This window comes from Gymnoscopelus braueri (genome assembly GCF_963280865.1).
Source record: "Gymnoscopelus braueri genome assembly, chromosome: 7".
Taxonomy (NCBI): Eukaryota; Metazoa; Chordata; class Actinopteri; order Myctophiformes; family Myctophidae; genus Gymnoscopelus; species Gymnoscopelus braueri.
In genome coordinates this window covers 38,189,534-38,207,640 of record NC_137608.1, presented here as the reverse complement: position 1 = coordinate 38,207,640, position 18,107 = coordinate 38,189,534, and the positions used below count along the sequence as shown (strand labels likewise).

At 40.4% G+C, this 18,107-nt stretch overlaps 1 protein-coding gene across 2 annotated transcripts; it reads left to right on the top strand.

The window, feature by feature from the left end:
• The first annotated feature begins 1,539 nt into the window (after positions 1 to 1,539).
• Positions 1,540 to 10,291, top strand: entpd4 (ectonucleoside triphosphate diphosphohydrolase 4). 2 transcript variants are annotated; one of them, XM_080434269.1, is made up of 13 exons: positions 1,540 to 1,653; positions 2,045 to 2,174; positions 2,281 to 2,478; positions 2,618 to 2,823; positions 3,187 to 3,337; positions 4,014 to 4,117; positions 4,819 to 4,878; positions 5,343 to 5,473; positions 6,021 to 6,187; positions 6,348 to 6,672; positions 7,491 to 7,576; positions 7,667 to 7,828; positions 8,317 to 10,291. In XM_080434269.1, the coding sequence occupies exons 2-13, from the start codon at positions 2,167 to 2,169 to the stop codon at positions 8,549 to 8,551; spliced, it is 1,833 nt and encodes a 610-aa protein (XP_080290395.1). In that variant the 5' UTR covers positions 1,540 to 1,653; positions 2,045 to 2,166; the 3' UTR covers positions 8,552 to 10,291. The 2 variants fall into 2 exon arrangements, with proteins under 2 accessions (XP_080290395.1, XP_080290394.1); XM_080434268.1 differs by having other exon boundaries at positions 5,343 to 5,497.
• The last annotated feature ends 7,816 nt before the right edge of the window (positions 10,292 to 18,107 follow it).

Genomic DNA, 18,107 nt, shown 5'->3' with positions numbered 1-18,107 from the left:
AACAAACACTCTATAGCAATGATTACTATCAGAATATAGTATTTTAACCTTTTAACAAAATACTTTTTGTTTTAACCAAAAAATATCACTTACCCTACCTTTTAAAGGAGTAGTTCACCCAAAAAATTACTTATTTTCTCTCAATTAGCCTACACACCCCATGAAGCCTTGAATTCATGGAGATACTTTTACTTCTACTCAACAAACTACATTTCAGAGGCAAATATTGTACTTTTACTCTGCTACAATTATTTTAAAACTTTAGTTACTAGTTACTTTGTAGATTTTGATTATTACAAAACATACATTAACCACATAAACCCTAAATACATTTTGGCCATTTGAAAATAGACGATCTACAAGCTCAATTGTGAGCTTGTAGATCTATTTTCAAAATAATGTTATACATTTGAAAACGTATTAAATGGAACGTGCACAATGAGTACTTTCTACTTTTGGTACTTTAAGTCTATTTTGAATTCCTGACTTTTACTTGTAACAGAGTATTTCAACATTGCAGTATTGATACTTTTACAAAAATGTGAGTACTTTTTCCACCATTGATAAAGAGCAATGGTGGATTCACATCCACGGATGATTTCCTTCATCAAAAAATGTGGAATGCCCTACCAAAAGGAGTAAAGGAGTGTAAAACCCTACTCACTTTCAAAACTGCCCTAAAGATACACCTTCAGGAGGCTGCAATTCGAAAATGGCCCCTGTCTAAGTCTTAACCTACCCCTCCCTACCCCCCCCCCCCCCTCCTTCATTTTCCTCTTTTGTATATATATATATATATATATATATTTTTTCTCTCATCATACCAGCAACCTGAAAGCTGATTGTATGACATTCTGTATAGTAGTGTGTATATCTGCCTGCCTCTTATATTTCATCATGATTTGTGTGCATGGGGTTCTCATCTTAAACAAGCGTAATGCTTAATGAGGGTTTCCAGTTTAGTAGACCTTGTATTGTGAATTTGTACTTCCATGTACTGTTATGTACTGTCATGTACTATTCTCATGTCTTTCTAAATAAACTACATCAATCAATCAATCAATCCTTCAATAGAGACGTAGAGGTGAAAAACAAACGTACCCACCACTGCCACGTCACTAAGCAGCCGAAACCAGTGTTGCCATGTCGGCTTATTATAAGCGACTTTGGGCTTCTTTCTCTGTGAAGTTTCTTGTAAAAATTGGTGGTTGTTTTTTTTTGGGCTCGTTTCTAAAGTGTAGGCTTGCTTCCATTTTTTTAAATTATTTAAACCAGTGTTTCTCAAATATTTTCATGAAAATGTTTTGTGCCACGGGAGAGCATCTGTGTTGTTAGAATGTTTCAAAATATTCCAAATATTCCACATTTTATTGCAAGAGTTTTTGAAAATAGCAGATCTACAAGCTCACAAATAGCCGATGCATATAGGTTTAAAGTGCTCATGTGGCCACTGGCCTAATAAGTTCCTTCTTTTGGGCTTGTTTTCCTAGACCTGGTTGCTTATTTCTCCCACAAAACCTGGCAACGCTGGCAGAGACCTGCGTCAGCTGTTGACGTTGACGATTAGCTTCGCTAGCGGCTACTACTAGTATCTGGACGGCACCGCGATCTTGCCTGGATCTTGTCTTGTTTTACCCGAAAGGGTCTTAAATCGTAAGTATGACACGAGTTTTACAGACCGTGATCTTAAAATGTGTATTTGTATAGCAGATACAGATAGACAGGTGTAGCAGTAGATGTTATTATAGCTGTTGTCAGTGTGCTGGCTAAATAAATGTGCATTTGAGTTGAATCGTGTCTTGACTCTTCACCACCCTTGCAGACATAAAACCTTATGAGAATAAGAATACAATGCATTCAGGCAACGTCATATTATTAGTTACTAAGAAAATTGTTTGCGTTTCGATGCCTAAATTGATTTTTGACCACAGCTCAAAACATGTCTTTCCCAAAACAGCATTCATCCAGGGTGGCCTAAATGTAGCCACCACTTTTGAACTAATAGTGGTCTTGCTCATTTTGTTTACTTATTGTGTGTTGACAGGGTAAGATCATGGCTAGAGTTAAGAGAGAAGCAAAGAGGATGGGGCTCTGGTGCTACCAACCTCCAGCTGGCTGTCCCATGACTTCTATAATGATCTAACGACTTGAAAGACAATACACAACATGGGAAGGTAGGTGTACTTTGCCAGTTCAGTTGTGCTTGAAAAAGCTAATTAGTTTATTATTACTTTTAGCCATCAATGCGTTCAGTCTCTCCCCTCTTCCATCTTTTGACAGGATCAGCTTCTCGTGCCTTTTCCCAGCATCCTGGCATTTCAGTTTACCATCTCAGGTTCTTCCTCGGATCCTGCTACCTTCTCTCAGACAGTGGTTCTTTATCGGTCTGGCAGTGGGCGTGGTGGGACTCATTTACCTCTTGCTTGTCATTGGAAAGGGACATGACAGCTGGATCAGAAAGGAGAGTCACTTCCACAGGTGAATTAGTGATGAGTCACATGAAGATAATCTGTGTTTGTGCTTGAAATGCGATTGAGTTTTACAGAATGCATGCAACGATGCACGTTTATTTTTTCTTCCTAATTTGTACTCATTTTTGGATTTTGTTGGTCATAAGGCATTTGGCCAGGCTCACTGATGTGGAGGCTACGGACACCAGCAATCCCAATCTCAACTATGGTCTTGTGGTGGACTGTGGCAGCAGTGGCTCTAGAGTGTTTGTGTACTGTTGGCCCAGGCACAATGGCAATCCTCATGAACTGCTGGACATCCGACAAATGAGGGATCAGAACCGCAAGCCAGTAGTTATGAAGATCAAGCCAGGTGAGAGGTTTTTCATGACTCACATTGGCTTTGTATGAAGCACTGTGACCTGACCACACTTTCTAAAATCAAAAGATAGTTGATGTATAGAAGTATACTAAACATTTTAGGTGGTGCTGTTATTTGTAAATTTATATTTAATAAAAGAATAAGCAACTAGACTAGGGAACACAGTGTTGAAGTGTGTGCCTGTGCTTACACACATCATGGTCAGTGGTACCTCAAAGCACCATTCAATCAAGTTATTATGAAGTTATTATTGGGGCTGTCAATGATAGTCTGTCACTTAGCCCACTACAGAATGATGGACCCGTTGTTAGCCTGTCATAACGATATCAAATTATTTTGTGTTTGTGCTCACAGGTATCTCTGAACTGGCCACCTCACCTGAGAAAGCCAGTGACTACATTTATCCATTGCTTAGCTTTGCAGCCCAACATATCCCCAAAAACAAGCACCAGGAAACACCCCTGTACATCTTGTGCACAGCTGGAATGAGAGTCCTTTCAGAAAGGTACAGTTATACTTATTTATACTGATGCTGCATTCACACTTGTGGCAACAAAGCAACAGGCTACAAGACATTTTCAGTGGAACCAAGCGACATCACATGAAGCTACAAACTGATACCCAACATTTAAATTGTTACTGTGTGACAGGCATGACGTGCTACAAACAAAGTTCAGTTGGCTTCAACTTTGTTTTGTGCTCCAATGACGCAGTGAAGTGACTTGGAAGTGTCAATCAGTCATATGTTTTTGTTTCACCATTTTCACTCCCTTCTCGCTCCCCAAAATTCCTGCTCCATTACGTGAAGGGAAGAAAATAGCAATAGTTTTACTATGTATAATCGCACTACAAAAACCTCAAGTATAAATTGTCAATTGTGCAGGGGGGAAGAGATTAAATGCTCAAGTAACTGTTGAACCCTAATGGCCATATTCTGGGCAGGTCATAATAGGCAAATATTTGCAGAAAATAGCAGATGTACAAGCTCACAATGCGTTGTGAGCTTGTAGATTGCCTATTTTCAGCAAATACGTTTGGTGTACAGGGAAAAGAGAGTGGGAAAAGTATAGAACCCTCGGGGACCCCAGTCAATGAGACCCGCCACAACCGCTTTACTCGCCTGAGGAGCACCCTAGCCCTGCTGCTCCTCACTGCTCACTTTACCTTATGTTTTCTCTTAGCCAACAAGAGGCACTTCTTGAAGATCTTCGGACGGACATCCCAGTCCACTTCAACTTCCTGTTCTCTGATTCCCATGTGGAAGTAATTTCTGGCAAGCAGGAAGGTAGGCAAAATGACAGATGAAATAAGATCAAATCATTGATCTTGAGAGGAAATCTAGGTTGTTTTAGGAGCCAATAACAGGATACAGATAATACCATATTTGAAGGAAGAAGATTTTAGCAGCAGAATATAAGTATACTTAAAGGTAGAGTAAGTGATATTTTTATGTAATTTTTTTTGTTTTGTTAAAAAGGTCAAAGTACTATATTCTGATAGTAATCATTGCTACAGAGCGTTTGTTCGGTCACAGGGGTCTCTCCAGCTCTTTAGTAAACAGAATATAGTACATTTTCAGGTAGGTGTCAACATTTGATATGGACAGGACACTATAGTAACGAGTACTATCAGAACATAGACCCATTTTGCAATTATTTGAATAATTGCAAATCACTTACCCTACCTTTAACTAAAAAACTGTAAACAAACTAAAATATTAGGGACAAAAATATGTAGTGTACAATTTGACATAATAGCGCAAATATGTGCTGATACAGTAGGTGGGGCAGGGATTTGTATACTGTAGCGTATATCTAGGTACAAAATGTATGTATACATAAAGAATATTTGTATGAATGTCCAAGTAATTGGGGCAACAGAACACGGGACCATCCTATCTGACTGAGGTGGAGTAAGATTACATTGTTATAGTAAAACAATTAATATATGTTCTATAACTTCCCAAATGTGTTTCTACTGTTTTAGGTGTGTATGCGTGGATTGGGATCAACTTTGTCCTTGGAAGATTTAACCATGTGCATAATGGTAAGTGCCCAAACTGGAGTTAACAATCTACAAATTAGTTTGTGTGGCAATGTGAGTCCCAGTCATATCAGTGTTTGCTCTGTCACTAATTAGTTGGAACTGACACAAGCTGTGTGGCTAAAGGAAAAATAAATCATTTGTATTATGCAGAATGTTGGCCTCTTTTTCAAATAATTATTTCACCACACCATCAATCAACTGGGTAATATGACATTCACTTTAGTTAATGCATAAATAGGTACAATAAATCCAGGGCATGCAAAAGATATATTTACAGTATAACACAATGATGATCTAACAGATTCTCTTTTGTGCTGAATTAGGCATTTTAAGTGTGGTAAAGGGGGTATATCTCCTAAGAGTTGTTTGAAGCTATCGTCACACACCCACTTCATTATACGTTTCTAAACATTCTCATTCAATTTGCATTAACATGTGCCATGTTTTCCTGGTTCCTAAACCAGAAGGGGAAGCTGTCGTAGAGGTGCAGGTCCCAGGCAGCGACCAGCATGAGGCGATGGTGAGGAAAAGGACTGCTGGTGTCCTGGACATGGGTGGCGTCTCGACGCAGATCGCATACGAAGTGCCCAAAACTGTAAGCTTTGCTTCTCCACAACAGGTTATTATCCACAACCAATTCTGTTTTTTGTGCCGTCTTCTGATTTTGTTGCTCACCCCTTTTTTCTTTTCTTCTCCCACTCCCACCCTCCCCAACTTCTGTCATTACCTGGTTAAACCTGTATTCATCATTTCTGTCCTGTGGAGATGAAGTACAGTACTCTTCATCCAACACTGTTGAAGGCAATACTGTAACACATTGCAAGTTATCCATGACGCACTAGATTGGTATTTGGGGTTGTTCAGCATTTCTATTCTTATCCATTGATGGTGTACTTGCTGCATGTTCTCCTCCTTGTGCACATTGTTTTCTCCCTCTACAATGCTGCCTTATGCCATTCAACTCCAGCTTCACCTGTACCTCTTTAGTTTGTTGTAAATCTAATTTAGTATTTTTTAAATATATTGTATATTAGGCTTGTGGGCTTTCTGAAATATAGATAACTTAACAGTTAATGGAGATAAAAAGATGCCTGGATGTGGGCCTGCATCATCATTTCCTAGCTGATTTATATGTCTTATAGGAGGAAGTTGCCAAGAACTTGCTGGCAGAGTTCAACTTGGGATGTGACGCACACCGCACAGAGCATGTTTATCGTGTGTACGTGTCCACCTTCCTGGGTTTCGGTGGGAACGCAGCACGCAAAAGATACGAAGACAACCTTGTTAGAAATTCTGCGACTCGAAACAAGTAAGAACATTCTTGGCTCTGATTTCCAGATTATTTATGTATTAGTTTCTTTTAAGACTGTTGACTGACACAGCTTACACAGTAAAACTTTCATTTACTGTGTAGGAGCTTACCATTGTTATCCCTTATGGCATGTTTTCCATATTCTTGCTTCCGCCAGGTTCTTAAACCAGCATGTAGGTGAGACAGCCGAGTCTCCCCTGCTGGACCCATGTCTACCCACAGACCTACAGGATGAGGTTGGACCGACTGCCCAGAAGCTGTACCTGCGAGGCACGGGGGACTTCGATCAGTGCAGACAGCTTCTCCAGCCTTTTCTCAACCACACCAACGAGACCCACACATCCCTTAATGGGATCTATCAGCCACCTATTGACTACAACAACAGCCAGTTCTATGGCTTCTCCGAGTTCTACTACTGCACTGAGGATGTGCTACGAATGGGTGGGGAATATAACTCCTCAACATATGCCAGAGCTGCCAAGGTAAGCTCTATAGCAGAGTTTGGCGTTGTGTTGATGACATACCCAGATTTTTTTTGTTATTTTTGTTAGCATCCATGACTTTCTTATTGCATTGGCCGCCAACGGCAGCCAATTAATGCAGCAAGCAGCTTCCAAAAACAACACGCAACATGTTGTGAGCCTGTAGATCATCCACCTTTTGTGAACGACTGGATCAATACATAATAAAGCCTACTGCACTGATGAGATGTCTTGTCTCTCCAGCTGTAGCTTGTTGAAGCTTGTTAAGCCTCAAAGTTGAACAAAGTACTCAATGAAAACAGAGGTACAACACTTGGAAGTGTTTTAACTAAGTAACATTTTAAGTCCTTATACAGATTTTAAAACAAGCCAAAACAACTAAAGCAGTGACATAAGGTATGTTTTCTGCCTTTAACATAATTGAAAGGCAACCGACTACACTAGAGTGACATAAGGTTAATTTTCACCTTGAAAATAATGAAATGCCGACATACATGCACTGGTATGTGTCTGACTGGGAAAAATCTTCTCCTTTTTTGGTCAAAAGTGTGTGTGTGTGTGTCACACACATACATACATACATACATACATACATACATACATACATACATACATACATACATACATACATACATACATACACACATACATACACACATACATACATACACACATATATATATATATACACACACACACACACACACACACACACACACACACACACACACACACACACACACACATACAATCTTTGGACTTGCTGTGGAATTAATAAGAATATTAGAGAAGTTAATATGCCTTTATTACTTCCCCAGAGTTATTGCGCCACCCAGTGGAGGACCTTGAAGGAACGCTTTGACTCTGGCCTTTATGCCTCACATGCTGATCTTCACAGGTTGAAGTAAGTTGCACCAGAACAAATATCTTGTTGGTTTATAGGCTTACAACTATATCCAATCTCAACATTATGTCATCAACATTGTTTGTGCAGGTACCAGTGTTTTAAATCATCCTGGATGCATGAGGTATTCCACTCTGGATTCTCTTTCCCTTCAAATTATAAAAATCTGAAGACTGCACTGTTGGTATATGAAAAGGAGGTGCAGTGGACACTTGGAGCCATCCTCTACAGAACACGTTTTCTTCCACTGAGGTAAGACACATATTTAAGGCAGTGATGGACCAAGCCAACTATTGGTCGGCAACAGTGGGGGTCACAGCAGTAAGGGTCGACACGTTCAAAAACATTCAATTGTCAGACGGAGCGTCAACCATGATAAAAGTTCTCTGAGTGGAAAATGCTGCTGCCCCACACCCTTTCCAACTTAACTCAACACTTATTGGCTCAAAATTGAGCACCAAGAAGGATTAACATTTAGTGGCATTGCATCTTACCTTTTGGTGCCTGTTGCTGCAAACGCCTCCCGAACTCTTTATGTGAGCTCAAATGAATCGGGTCCCTTATGCTGGTTCCAACTACAGCCGAAAATATGCAAATATGCATCCCCAACACTCTGAACCTCTGCTATTTCCGCCAGACCGTTGGATTTGTACATTTCAAGCTTTACTCGCCAAGTTTGTTAGTATCACCTCTCTAGGCTAAGCCTGTCTTAACAAAAGTGTTTGAATTTCCTCTTTCAGAGACATCCCGCAGGAGAGCCTGAAAGGAGTGCATTCCCATTGGCGGCATAGCTTCTCGTTTGTCAACAACCACTACTTATTCCTGGCCTGTTTCCTAGTTGTGCTGTTGTCAATTCTGCTGTATCTATGGCGTCTTCGTCGCATCCACCGACGTGCAGCACAGCGCTGTACCCCCTCCTCTGTCCCATGGTTGGAAGAGGGCCTGGGCTCCCCTTCTCTTCCTGTCACCCTTTAAAACTGAAACTAGAGCCTTAAAGCCACTGGAAACCCATATTCACTATAACCATCTATGTAATTTAGGGGCTTATGTACATAATAGCAAGCATCTAAAAAGTTAGAAACTGGTATCCATCCAAATTTGAAATATTGTCATTTTATAATCTATCTGATTGGGTTTGAGGTGGGTGTGGTTATGCTCGGATATTTATTAAAAACATTATGCAATTAATTCCGCTAACCAATCATAAAAAAATCCACTTCAGGTGGACCAAATCTCTGTTCTCACTCAGTATTTCTCTAGAGTCTACCAACTCATCTCTCTCTCTCTCATCACGTCAGCTGATCACATAAAGTATGTCTTCCATATGATCATTAAGTAACGTTACGAGCTGAATCCCTTGCTTCTATGATGCAGTCCAAATTAAAAAAGGTTTACCACAAAATCAAGTTAAAACAACCCTAGTTTTACAAAGAAAACATTCTGTTTCTTCTTCAGGTGCATGAAAAAGTAGCCACTGCTGAGTGTGTGACTTGAGATTTCAATCATAATGTTGTCTGTTATGCCTAGACAGTGTTCAGAAATGGTCTAAACAGCAGAATTTGCTTTTTCTTTTCACTGTTGTGAACGTTTATTTTCACTCAGATTTTTGTAAACACTTAATAATATGACACTCAAGTTTGATATCATAATATATTCATTTTTACTAATTTATTTTAAGCAAGTTTCCAGAGGCTTTAAGGCACAATGGACGATATGTTTGATTCTCCAAAGTCTGTCTTCTCTGCCCTAACCCATCAAGTTCATTCAAGGGAGAGATGACACCGAGATGAAGAACATTATGCATGATGCGTTTTCAGACCTGGTTCTGCCTTTTTTAAGAATTTTATTTTGAAGTTTGTTAATTTATTTTGAAAGATATTGAAACGTATGCCTTTCATGTACTACAAATGTGATTGAGTTATAAAAAAAAGTATACATATTCTAGCCTGATATGCTTCCACTCCATGACATTCAAATGGCAGCTGCCCCCATTTTCTATGGAAAATGGAAATGTCAAAGACAATTCTTTCTGGCAGTTTGCTGGCAGACAATTTCTGCATTAGATAACTCTCCATGGAATCTATGTTTTAGTGAATATCATCATGACTCAAGATGCATCATCTGGGGGATTTTCTTTTTTGTGTGTGTGTGCACTTTTTATTTTGCCTTTTTAGATGCATGATAACTTAAGTTTTGTGTGTTTCCTTTTTTGTGTGTCATAAATGGTATAGGTTAACTACCATTTCCACAGTATCGTCTGATCACAGATGCGTTGCCAATCTGGCACGAATGCAATATGATGATTTTATTGTGGAAAGGAGCACTTTGTGTGGAAAAGAGAAACAGAATGTATGGTACTGCTGTGCAGGAAGGGTATTTTGTCATGTAATGTGTAGCCTTGAACAGCTACACCAGTGCAATATTTCTTGTTGTCGTATCACTGTGGAGACACTACATCAGTTTAATTTACTCTGTCAATCACTGTAGACGTCCCATCATGTCATGGAATGTAGTTTGATATATTTTGATACACTTCCATGCATTTACAGATATACTGAGCTTCATTTTCTGGAGCTGTCATGATCACTGCTGTAAGGGATGGTAAATACAAGCACATATCCCATGATTTTTATTCAAGTGTAGTTAACCGTTTGCACAAACAAGAGATTTTGGCAACCCTATTGCAATTCAATAATAAAAATGTATTATACTGTGTTTTTCTTTTCTAGTTTACTAAAACATGTCAGACTGGATAAAGAAGCAAGCTTTTGATCAGAAGGTTGCTTGCTCAAGTTCCTGTATTGGCTTGGATAATCTGAATGGGAGAAATGCATGAAACAATCTATAGGCCCTCCACATATGCTTTTAAACTGCTCTTGGGCAAGGCTATTTACTGGCAGTTGCTTTATTAGACCCAATGGCTAAAACTGGAAGGCCATTATTTACTGGGTATTTGTTCCTATTTCTTATTACGAACTTGTGCCTCCACATTAGGAAAGAGATGCAGTATCGACAATCGGTTTGCCATCCTGCGATTATAGCTGAAGTTAAGTGATGGTTGATATATCAACAACTGCATGCTGCAGACGATCACTAATGTCACATCAGTACTAATTGACTATTGGAGGTCATGTTTTTGTAGTCACTCTGTCTGTGCATTCCTTTTGGGTGGACAGGCTGCAGATACCCAGAGGGAGTTATTTTCATTCCAATCTTTCTTCCCAATTTCTGATCTGATTTCCAGCCTGCTGATAGAATCAGATGGACTGAGGAGCTGTTCATTCAAGGAAGTTTAACTATAGTGGATTATCTGACTATAAATGATGAGGCTTAAAAATCCTAAACCCCATCCGTGGGTTTGGTGCAATCCACCAATTTTCCAATAACCCAAATATTTACCAATCTGCAAAATATATGCTTACCAATAGCTTTCTTCACAAAGGTGTCTACTATAGCACCTCTCAATTTGTTCTAACCCAACGCATGGGAAACTTCATTGGTAAAGTCACTGCCCACCGCCACAGAAGTTGTGGGTTCGAATCCACCGTGGTGCATCTGGCTTTGTTGAGCGTCTATATGAACACATTGTTCGGGGGAGGGTGATATTGGTCATTGCACGTACTCCTACAGGCTGGGGATGCACCTGTCAGCGGGGAGTGTTGGGCGGGAGGAGTAGGACGAAGGCTCTACGTACGGTGGGGGCTCCTCACTGGCAGGTCAGTAGGATATGACAGCAGTGACAAAACAGAAATGTGTGTGAGGAGGAATCAATTGGCTTAACGACTAATTTGGGGAGAAAAAGGGGTAAAAAAATTATTGGCTACTCAAATTGTTTTTCTTTTCTTTCTTTAAAGAAGAGAAATGACTCCTGGCCATAAAATCGGCCACATTACTTTTCAGGAGGCCTATCCATCAGATTGTGGTGGCTGTAATTGTCACTTATTTTGAGTGGTATATTTTGATTCTTGGGGTTCTTAGAAAGTCAAATAAAGATCTCTCCATTTTCTACTGGAAATCGTTATAATGTTGCTTTTAATTAACTTAATAATCCAAGTCTAAGACTTAGTTTGTGATGTCCACAAATTTATCTATTATCAGGATGCGGTCGTAAAACCTCTCCTCATTAGCATAATTTGCATAAATGATGCAAAAATACGATACAAAACAGGAAATTATTGCATTTTTGACCTTTTCCAACTTAGAGAGATGATCTTACTAGAGTCTATAAGAGTCTGAGATCGTGTCCAGACGTAGGCCTACCTTGTCATAGCTAAATTATGCAACCCTTTGTCATTAGCATAATTGGCATAAATGATTGGCATTCCTGAAACCAGGAACTAGCTACGGTATATAGCCAGCACAAACTGGCTGACCAGGTGGTGGAATTGAAGGATGGTCAGAGATCAATCTGAAAGAAGCCATTGACCAGCACAAGTTCAGCACCCACGTACGTGCCCTCTTCACAGTGAGTGGCCTGCTATGCACAGCTCATGACCATACTCAGAAACTGCCCAACCAGGAGAGGAGAGGACTACTGATGACTTTGGCGATGCTGATCAGCAACCACAAAATACTACCAGTGATGGTTATTATTATCCCCTGTATAAGAAGGTAACTCTCATGGATGGAATGGCAGTGGTACAGGGAACTGGAATGCCAACATGTATCATGTGCCCAGTAGGCTGACCACTTCACAGCCACACTGGACAGCACATCCAAAGAGTATAGGAAGATCAATATAGTGTATGACCACTACAATCTCCCATCTTCACTGAACAAGGCCACACAGAAGATATTCCAGGGTGGGAAGCCGCCAACTACTTAACATGTGGAAAATGACACCATTGGGGAACGTTTCAGAAAAACAGTTCCTGTCAAACGGGATCATCACGGCAACTCGCTCGCTTTAGCTTGCTCTGTGGTGCATCTCGTGACTCAAGTTTGCTCGAGACGGTCCAAAACTATACTTTATCGGCCAAAAATAACTGTCCGCGGTTGTTGGAAAAAGAGTGCAGCGGGTAGGATTCAAACCTTCTTCCCCGTAATATAATTAGAAAATGTTTACTTTAATATATTCTATATTCAATCATTGCACATAAAGTGAAATATTTCAAACCTTTTTTTGTTTTAATCTACATGATTACGGCATATATGAAACGGCCCATGAAAAGAAAAATCCACTATTTCAAAATATTAGAATATTACATAAGACCAATCAAAAAAAGTATGTTTAATACAGATATGTCAACAATCTGAAAAGTATATTCATTTATGCACTGGACTTGGTATGGGCTACTTCTGAACAAATTACTTCATCAATGCAACATGGCATGGAGGCGATCAGCCTGTGGCACAGTGTTATGGAAGCCCAGTTTTGCTTTGATAGCGGCCTGCAGCTCGTCTGCATTGCTGGGACTGGTGTCTCTCACCTCCCTCTTGACAGAACCCCATAGATTCACCATGGGGTTTGCGTCAGGAGAGTTGGCTGGCCAATGAAGCACAGTAATACCATGGTTATACTAGTAGTTCTGTCAGATAACTCGCGAATAGATTGAACCAATATTATAGACCGAATATATTTAAGCAATATTATAGAATGAGAATACAAGTGTGGATGTAATATTTTATCTTGGCGTTCAGGCTCTGCTATATTTTTTCTCCCTGCTCAGCACAATCATACAGCCATCATTAACCATTAAGAGCAGGGAGATAGATATACATAACAACCCCCCCATGCGGAACAGACCAATAGCAGAGCCTACTGGTGGTGCTGGGGTGGTGGTGGGAGCAAACGCCGCATGACAACAAGCTAGACCACACAAGCGGATGGAATGCCCGATTCAAGAGACTTAAATACCCGCCCAATTGGACAGCTGATTGCCACGTCAGTGAATGACTGTTCAGAAATCCAACCAGGCGCAACTACTCATGCGTCTGGTTGACTACAGCCCTCTGACTAGGCCAGGAGTTTGGGAGGAATTCAAGTAGTTATTGCTCAGACCTGTGCTTTTGATGGTTTTTATTCACTACAAATACAAACATACATTAACACACCTAGCAGACAATCGTTCTACTAAGCGGCCAGCTAACTACTATCTTAGTCAACTACAACCTTGCCAGCAGGCTCACATTCTACTAGCAAGATCTAACCAGGTCAGGTTATAAACCTAGGAAATAAACACAGAAAACACAATGACAATATTACCAACATGAATTTTCACATAAACAATAAACATATCAGCACATATAGTCACCAAGTCTCCTCAACGTACTTATACCACGTCCCAACTCCTCAACGAAACTGATGTCCCACTGACTCTGCAACACAGACCCACACAAAGGATGTCGCCTCCCACCAGATATCATGTCCACCCTCCAAGATGCTTGGGTCTCTCTCTCTTTCCAGATAAGAGACTTTAAGGAATTTTTATGACCCTCAGAAAAGGACCCACAGTATGTGCCTTTACTCACTGGGCAAATACGATGAGCACCTAGCAAGTGTCTTTCTCCTCCCCCATAACATAGGCATCAGGCATGTCATTTGAGCCTCTCTCTCTCTCCTCTTTGAGATAAGGGAATGGTACGGAATTTATGACCTACAGCCCTCCAACAAGCAGATGTATCTACCCCTTTCTGTCTATGTTGGCCTACCACTCTGGGAAATCCTAAATAAGCAGTAAATACACACGTAATTATAATCATAATAATATCACAGGCGCCGAAGGCATGGAATAACCTAACAATGACGTAGGATCTTGCATGCCGCTGTAAACAGCCGCATAGAATGAACATGCATGTAACCTCTCGAGTGTATGCTGGCCAGAACTAACTCGCAGGCTACGTATAATTTTTTGCGCTGTAGAGAGGTGCCAAGTCCTGCTGGAAAATAAAATCAGCATCTCCATACAGCTTGTCAGCATAGAGCAGTGCTCTAAAATCTCCTGGTGAATAGCTGCATTAACTCTCGACCTGATAAAACACAGTGGACCAACACCAGCAGATGACATGGCACCTAGTTCCCTAAGCTTGGGAATTCAGTCAATAAGCTTAAGCTTGGGAATTTGCCACCTGTCACCAGATTTTTGCATACCAGATTTTAAACATGTTTGATGTTTCTAGATGGTTTGAAATGTGATTTAAATCTGATTACTAAAGATGCCTCAGTCTGGATACTCAGACACTGAAGCCTGACTTATAGGCTACTTTGTTACTACTAACGAAGCCTACTTAGTAGACAGTATATGACATATGGTGCAACTTTGCGCTCAAAGGTCAAGCTCAAAAGGTTCATTGACATTGGGGTCATCTAGTGACCTGGTTTAATCTTGACATATCACCATAGAGTCATACGTATGAAGTATCTTAGTATAAGACTTTGGAGAAAACAAAATGGAAGAATAAAAAAGGATAAGAGCAACAGCTCTTTAATAATTCAGTTTTTTCCTGTAGCAGTGCAGAGATGAGGCTGTAGTTTACTCACTGAAAGTGTGAAGGCCAGCTGTAACAACACTGGACAAGTGGGCGGCTTAGAACCTCAAGTTGCTTGTGCTGAGTCATGTCTGCTTTGGCGAACACACCTACAGCGACACTGCAGTCTGTGAGAGAAATGTTAATGGGGCTTATGTTTCAGCCAATGAGACACAGGATACTCAGATCTACAGATCCTGCTCACAACCAATTAATTAAGACAATGATCATACATATCATGCATCAATAAAGATCTACATCAACATGATGTGGAGATCAAATATGCAGTAGAAAATAATTTGTATACGGGCCCTCAGAATTATTTTTATGTTTCAATTTTACATGGTAAAATAGCACTGATGTAAAGGCACTGTCAGGATGCCATAATGTCAAGACTATAGCTGTGTCCCATCAGGGATCACCTCCTTTGAAGGATGCGGCCCCTGAATTGGGAAAAAGCTATGTCAAGACAAATGTTGCCTATGGGCATTCAATTTTAATCTCAAGGTGAAATTCAAACTTCTGGGTTGCAACAAGAGTCAGGGGATGACACTGACTAAATGCCAGATTATCAATTATTAAGAGTAAGAGATGTAATGAGAAAAAAAATCCAAAGTCATTCCAACCATCCCAGGTGGGTGTCTCCACAGAGTCTCAGGATCTTTGGAAGTATTGTTTCACCATTATTAATCTACACGGTTTGAAACGTATTGGTATGGTCTCCTCCTCAAACAGCTGAAACTAAAGGATTGATGCAGTGTTCCTACAATCTGAAAGACTTCTCTATCCAACCCTAGGCTTTTTCATATGACCACCATTCACATGACCAAGTACGGCTAGAGTCATGTATATAATTTGTTCAATTTTAACAAAGGTAGCCCCCCTGCCCCCACCAGACCACCCTTGATGCAGAGAAAGAAAAAGGAAATGCTGCAGTGTTTAGAGTCTAAACACTCAATTTTAATCTAAACGATTCTGTCTAAACGTTTAGACAGAATCAAACACTGTTGACTGTCATTAGAAATCCTTAGTGTGCCAAATGGCAGTTTATAGAACCGTTACTATTTAAGGAAAGTCTGTTCTTTTCACCAATACTGTGTGGCCAGTACACAAACAACCTGGTGCCACAGTAGGCTATTGCCATTACATAAGCTACTACTTAGCCTAAGCTCTATCTTTGAGGCAAATGTGGCATCCCACATATCCCAAATATATCCATGAATTCAAGTCTCCATGGGGTGACTAATCGATAGAAAAAAGGTATTTTTTTGGATGAACTATCCCTTTATCCTTTTCACACACACACACACACACACACACACACACACACACACACACACACACACACACACACACACACACACACACACACACACACACACACACACACACACACACATACACACATACATACATACATACATACATACATACATATATATATATATAGGTTCTGTTTATACAGTTTCCTGGAAGAGAAGGTGGGTTTCTGTGAAAAAGCATACAAAAAGTCACAAGGTCTGAGGCATGTGTCTACTAAAATGGAAGCCGTATCGGTTCTGTAGGCTATCTTCTCCACAATACTGTTACAAAACAGATGTTGTTGGATAAGCAGCAGACCAAACCTACTTATCAACAATGCATGACTGAGTGATTAGCCTCATATATGGGGTCAAACCCATTCAAAAAGTATGAAGAGAGGAGTGGCGGCCCAGGGCAAGAGGAACACATGTGTACTAAACTGACAGTCAGGTTCAGTGTTGCCAGGGTTTGCGAGAGAAACAAGCAACCAGGTATATGAAAACAAGCCCAAAAGAAGCTTAGCCTTTAAACATATATTGGCTATTTGAAAATAGCCAATTTACAACACTTTTTTACAACCGATTTTACTCTCACTCTGGGCTTTATGGTGTAAGCACATCCAAGCATTCAACAAAAATATAGGTGTACGCAAAGATGATTGTAAACTCACCATGGTGAACTAAATGAGGTGTTTACAAAAATTGAGCGCCCTGCTACAAAACAAGGCCACTGCCATGACAATATCCCCTCCAAATTTCTCAGAGACTCAGCCGCCACCATTGCTCCAATCATTGCCCACATAATAAACCTCTCCATCAAACAGGGGCAAGTCCCCCAAGATTTCAAACTAGCGAGAGTAACCCCTCTGTACAAAAAAGGAAGCAAATTAGACCCTGGCAACTACCGCCATATTTCTTTTCTTAGTTCTATCTCGAAAGTTTCTATCTGGCTTCAGAATCAGAACATCCCATTCAACTGACATATGCCTACTCCATTTGAACGACCACATCAAACATGAGGTGGACGCGGGCAAATACAGCGGCATGGTCATGCTTGCTGGACCTCCGAAAGGCATTTTACACCGTAAGTCACTCTATATTGATTGATAAGCTAAAAGCAATCGGATTTGATAGCACATCAGTGAACTGGATGCATTCCTATCTGGAGGGGAGAGAACAGGTGGTGGAGGTGAACCCCCCCCCCCCCCCCTTCCAGTGAGCTGTGGCGTTCTGCAAAGAAGCATACTAGGGCCTTTACTGTTCCTAATCTATGTAAACGACATGACATCAGCTTGTGACTGCAATTTGTTCTTGTTCGCGGATGACTCTGCTCTCCTGGTCTCAGACAAGGACAAATTGCATGTCGAAAAAACCCTTAGCTCTGAACTCTGTCAAATCTGCACCTGGCTCGCTGATAACAAACTATCATTACACCTGGGTAAAATTAAATCCATTCTCTGTGGGTCCAAAATAAACCTCTGCAAGGCCGATGGCTTCACAGTAAAAGTGGGTGACAATGTTATTTTGTTGTTATGTTAGTTTTAAGTCATCAATAAAGTCAACCAAATAACAATATTTTTGTACAGGATCTCCTCACTGGTCAGTAGGAATACATTGAGGACTAGCAGGAGCACTTATCCAATGTCACTTCGACTATGCATGCACCTCATGGTACCTCAGCACCATAATGGCCATAATAACAAGGCTCCAGACTTCCAAAACAAACTGGTCAGGCTGCAAGCTTGGTCTTGTCGTATATGGTC

Bases quoted from the DNA above. Each gene is read 5' to 3' on its own strand.
- entpd4 (XM_080434268.1), top strand. The intron at 2,479-2,617 runs GTGAATTAGTGA...GTTGGTCATAAG, and splicing joins AAGGAGAGTCACTTCCACAG to GCATTTGGCCAGGCTCACTG. The intron at 5,498-6,020 runs GTTATTATCCAC...TATGTCTTATAG, and splicing joins GCTTTGCTTCTCCACAACAG to GAGGAAGTTGCCAAGAACTT.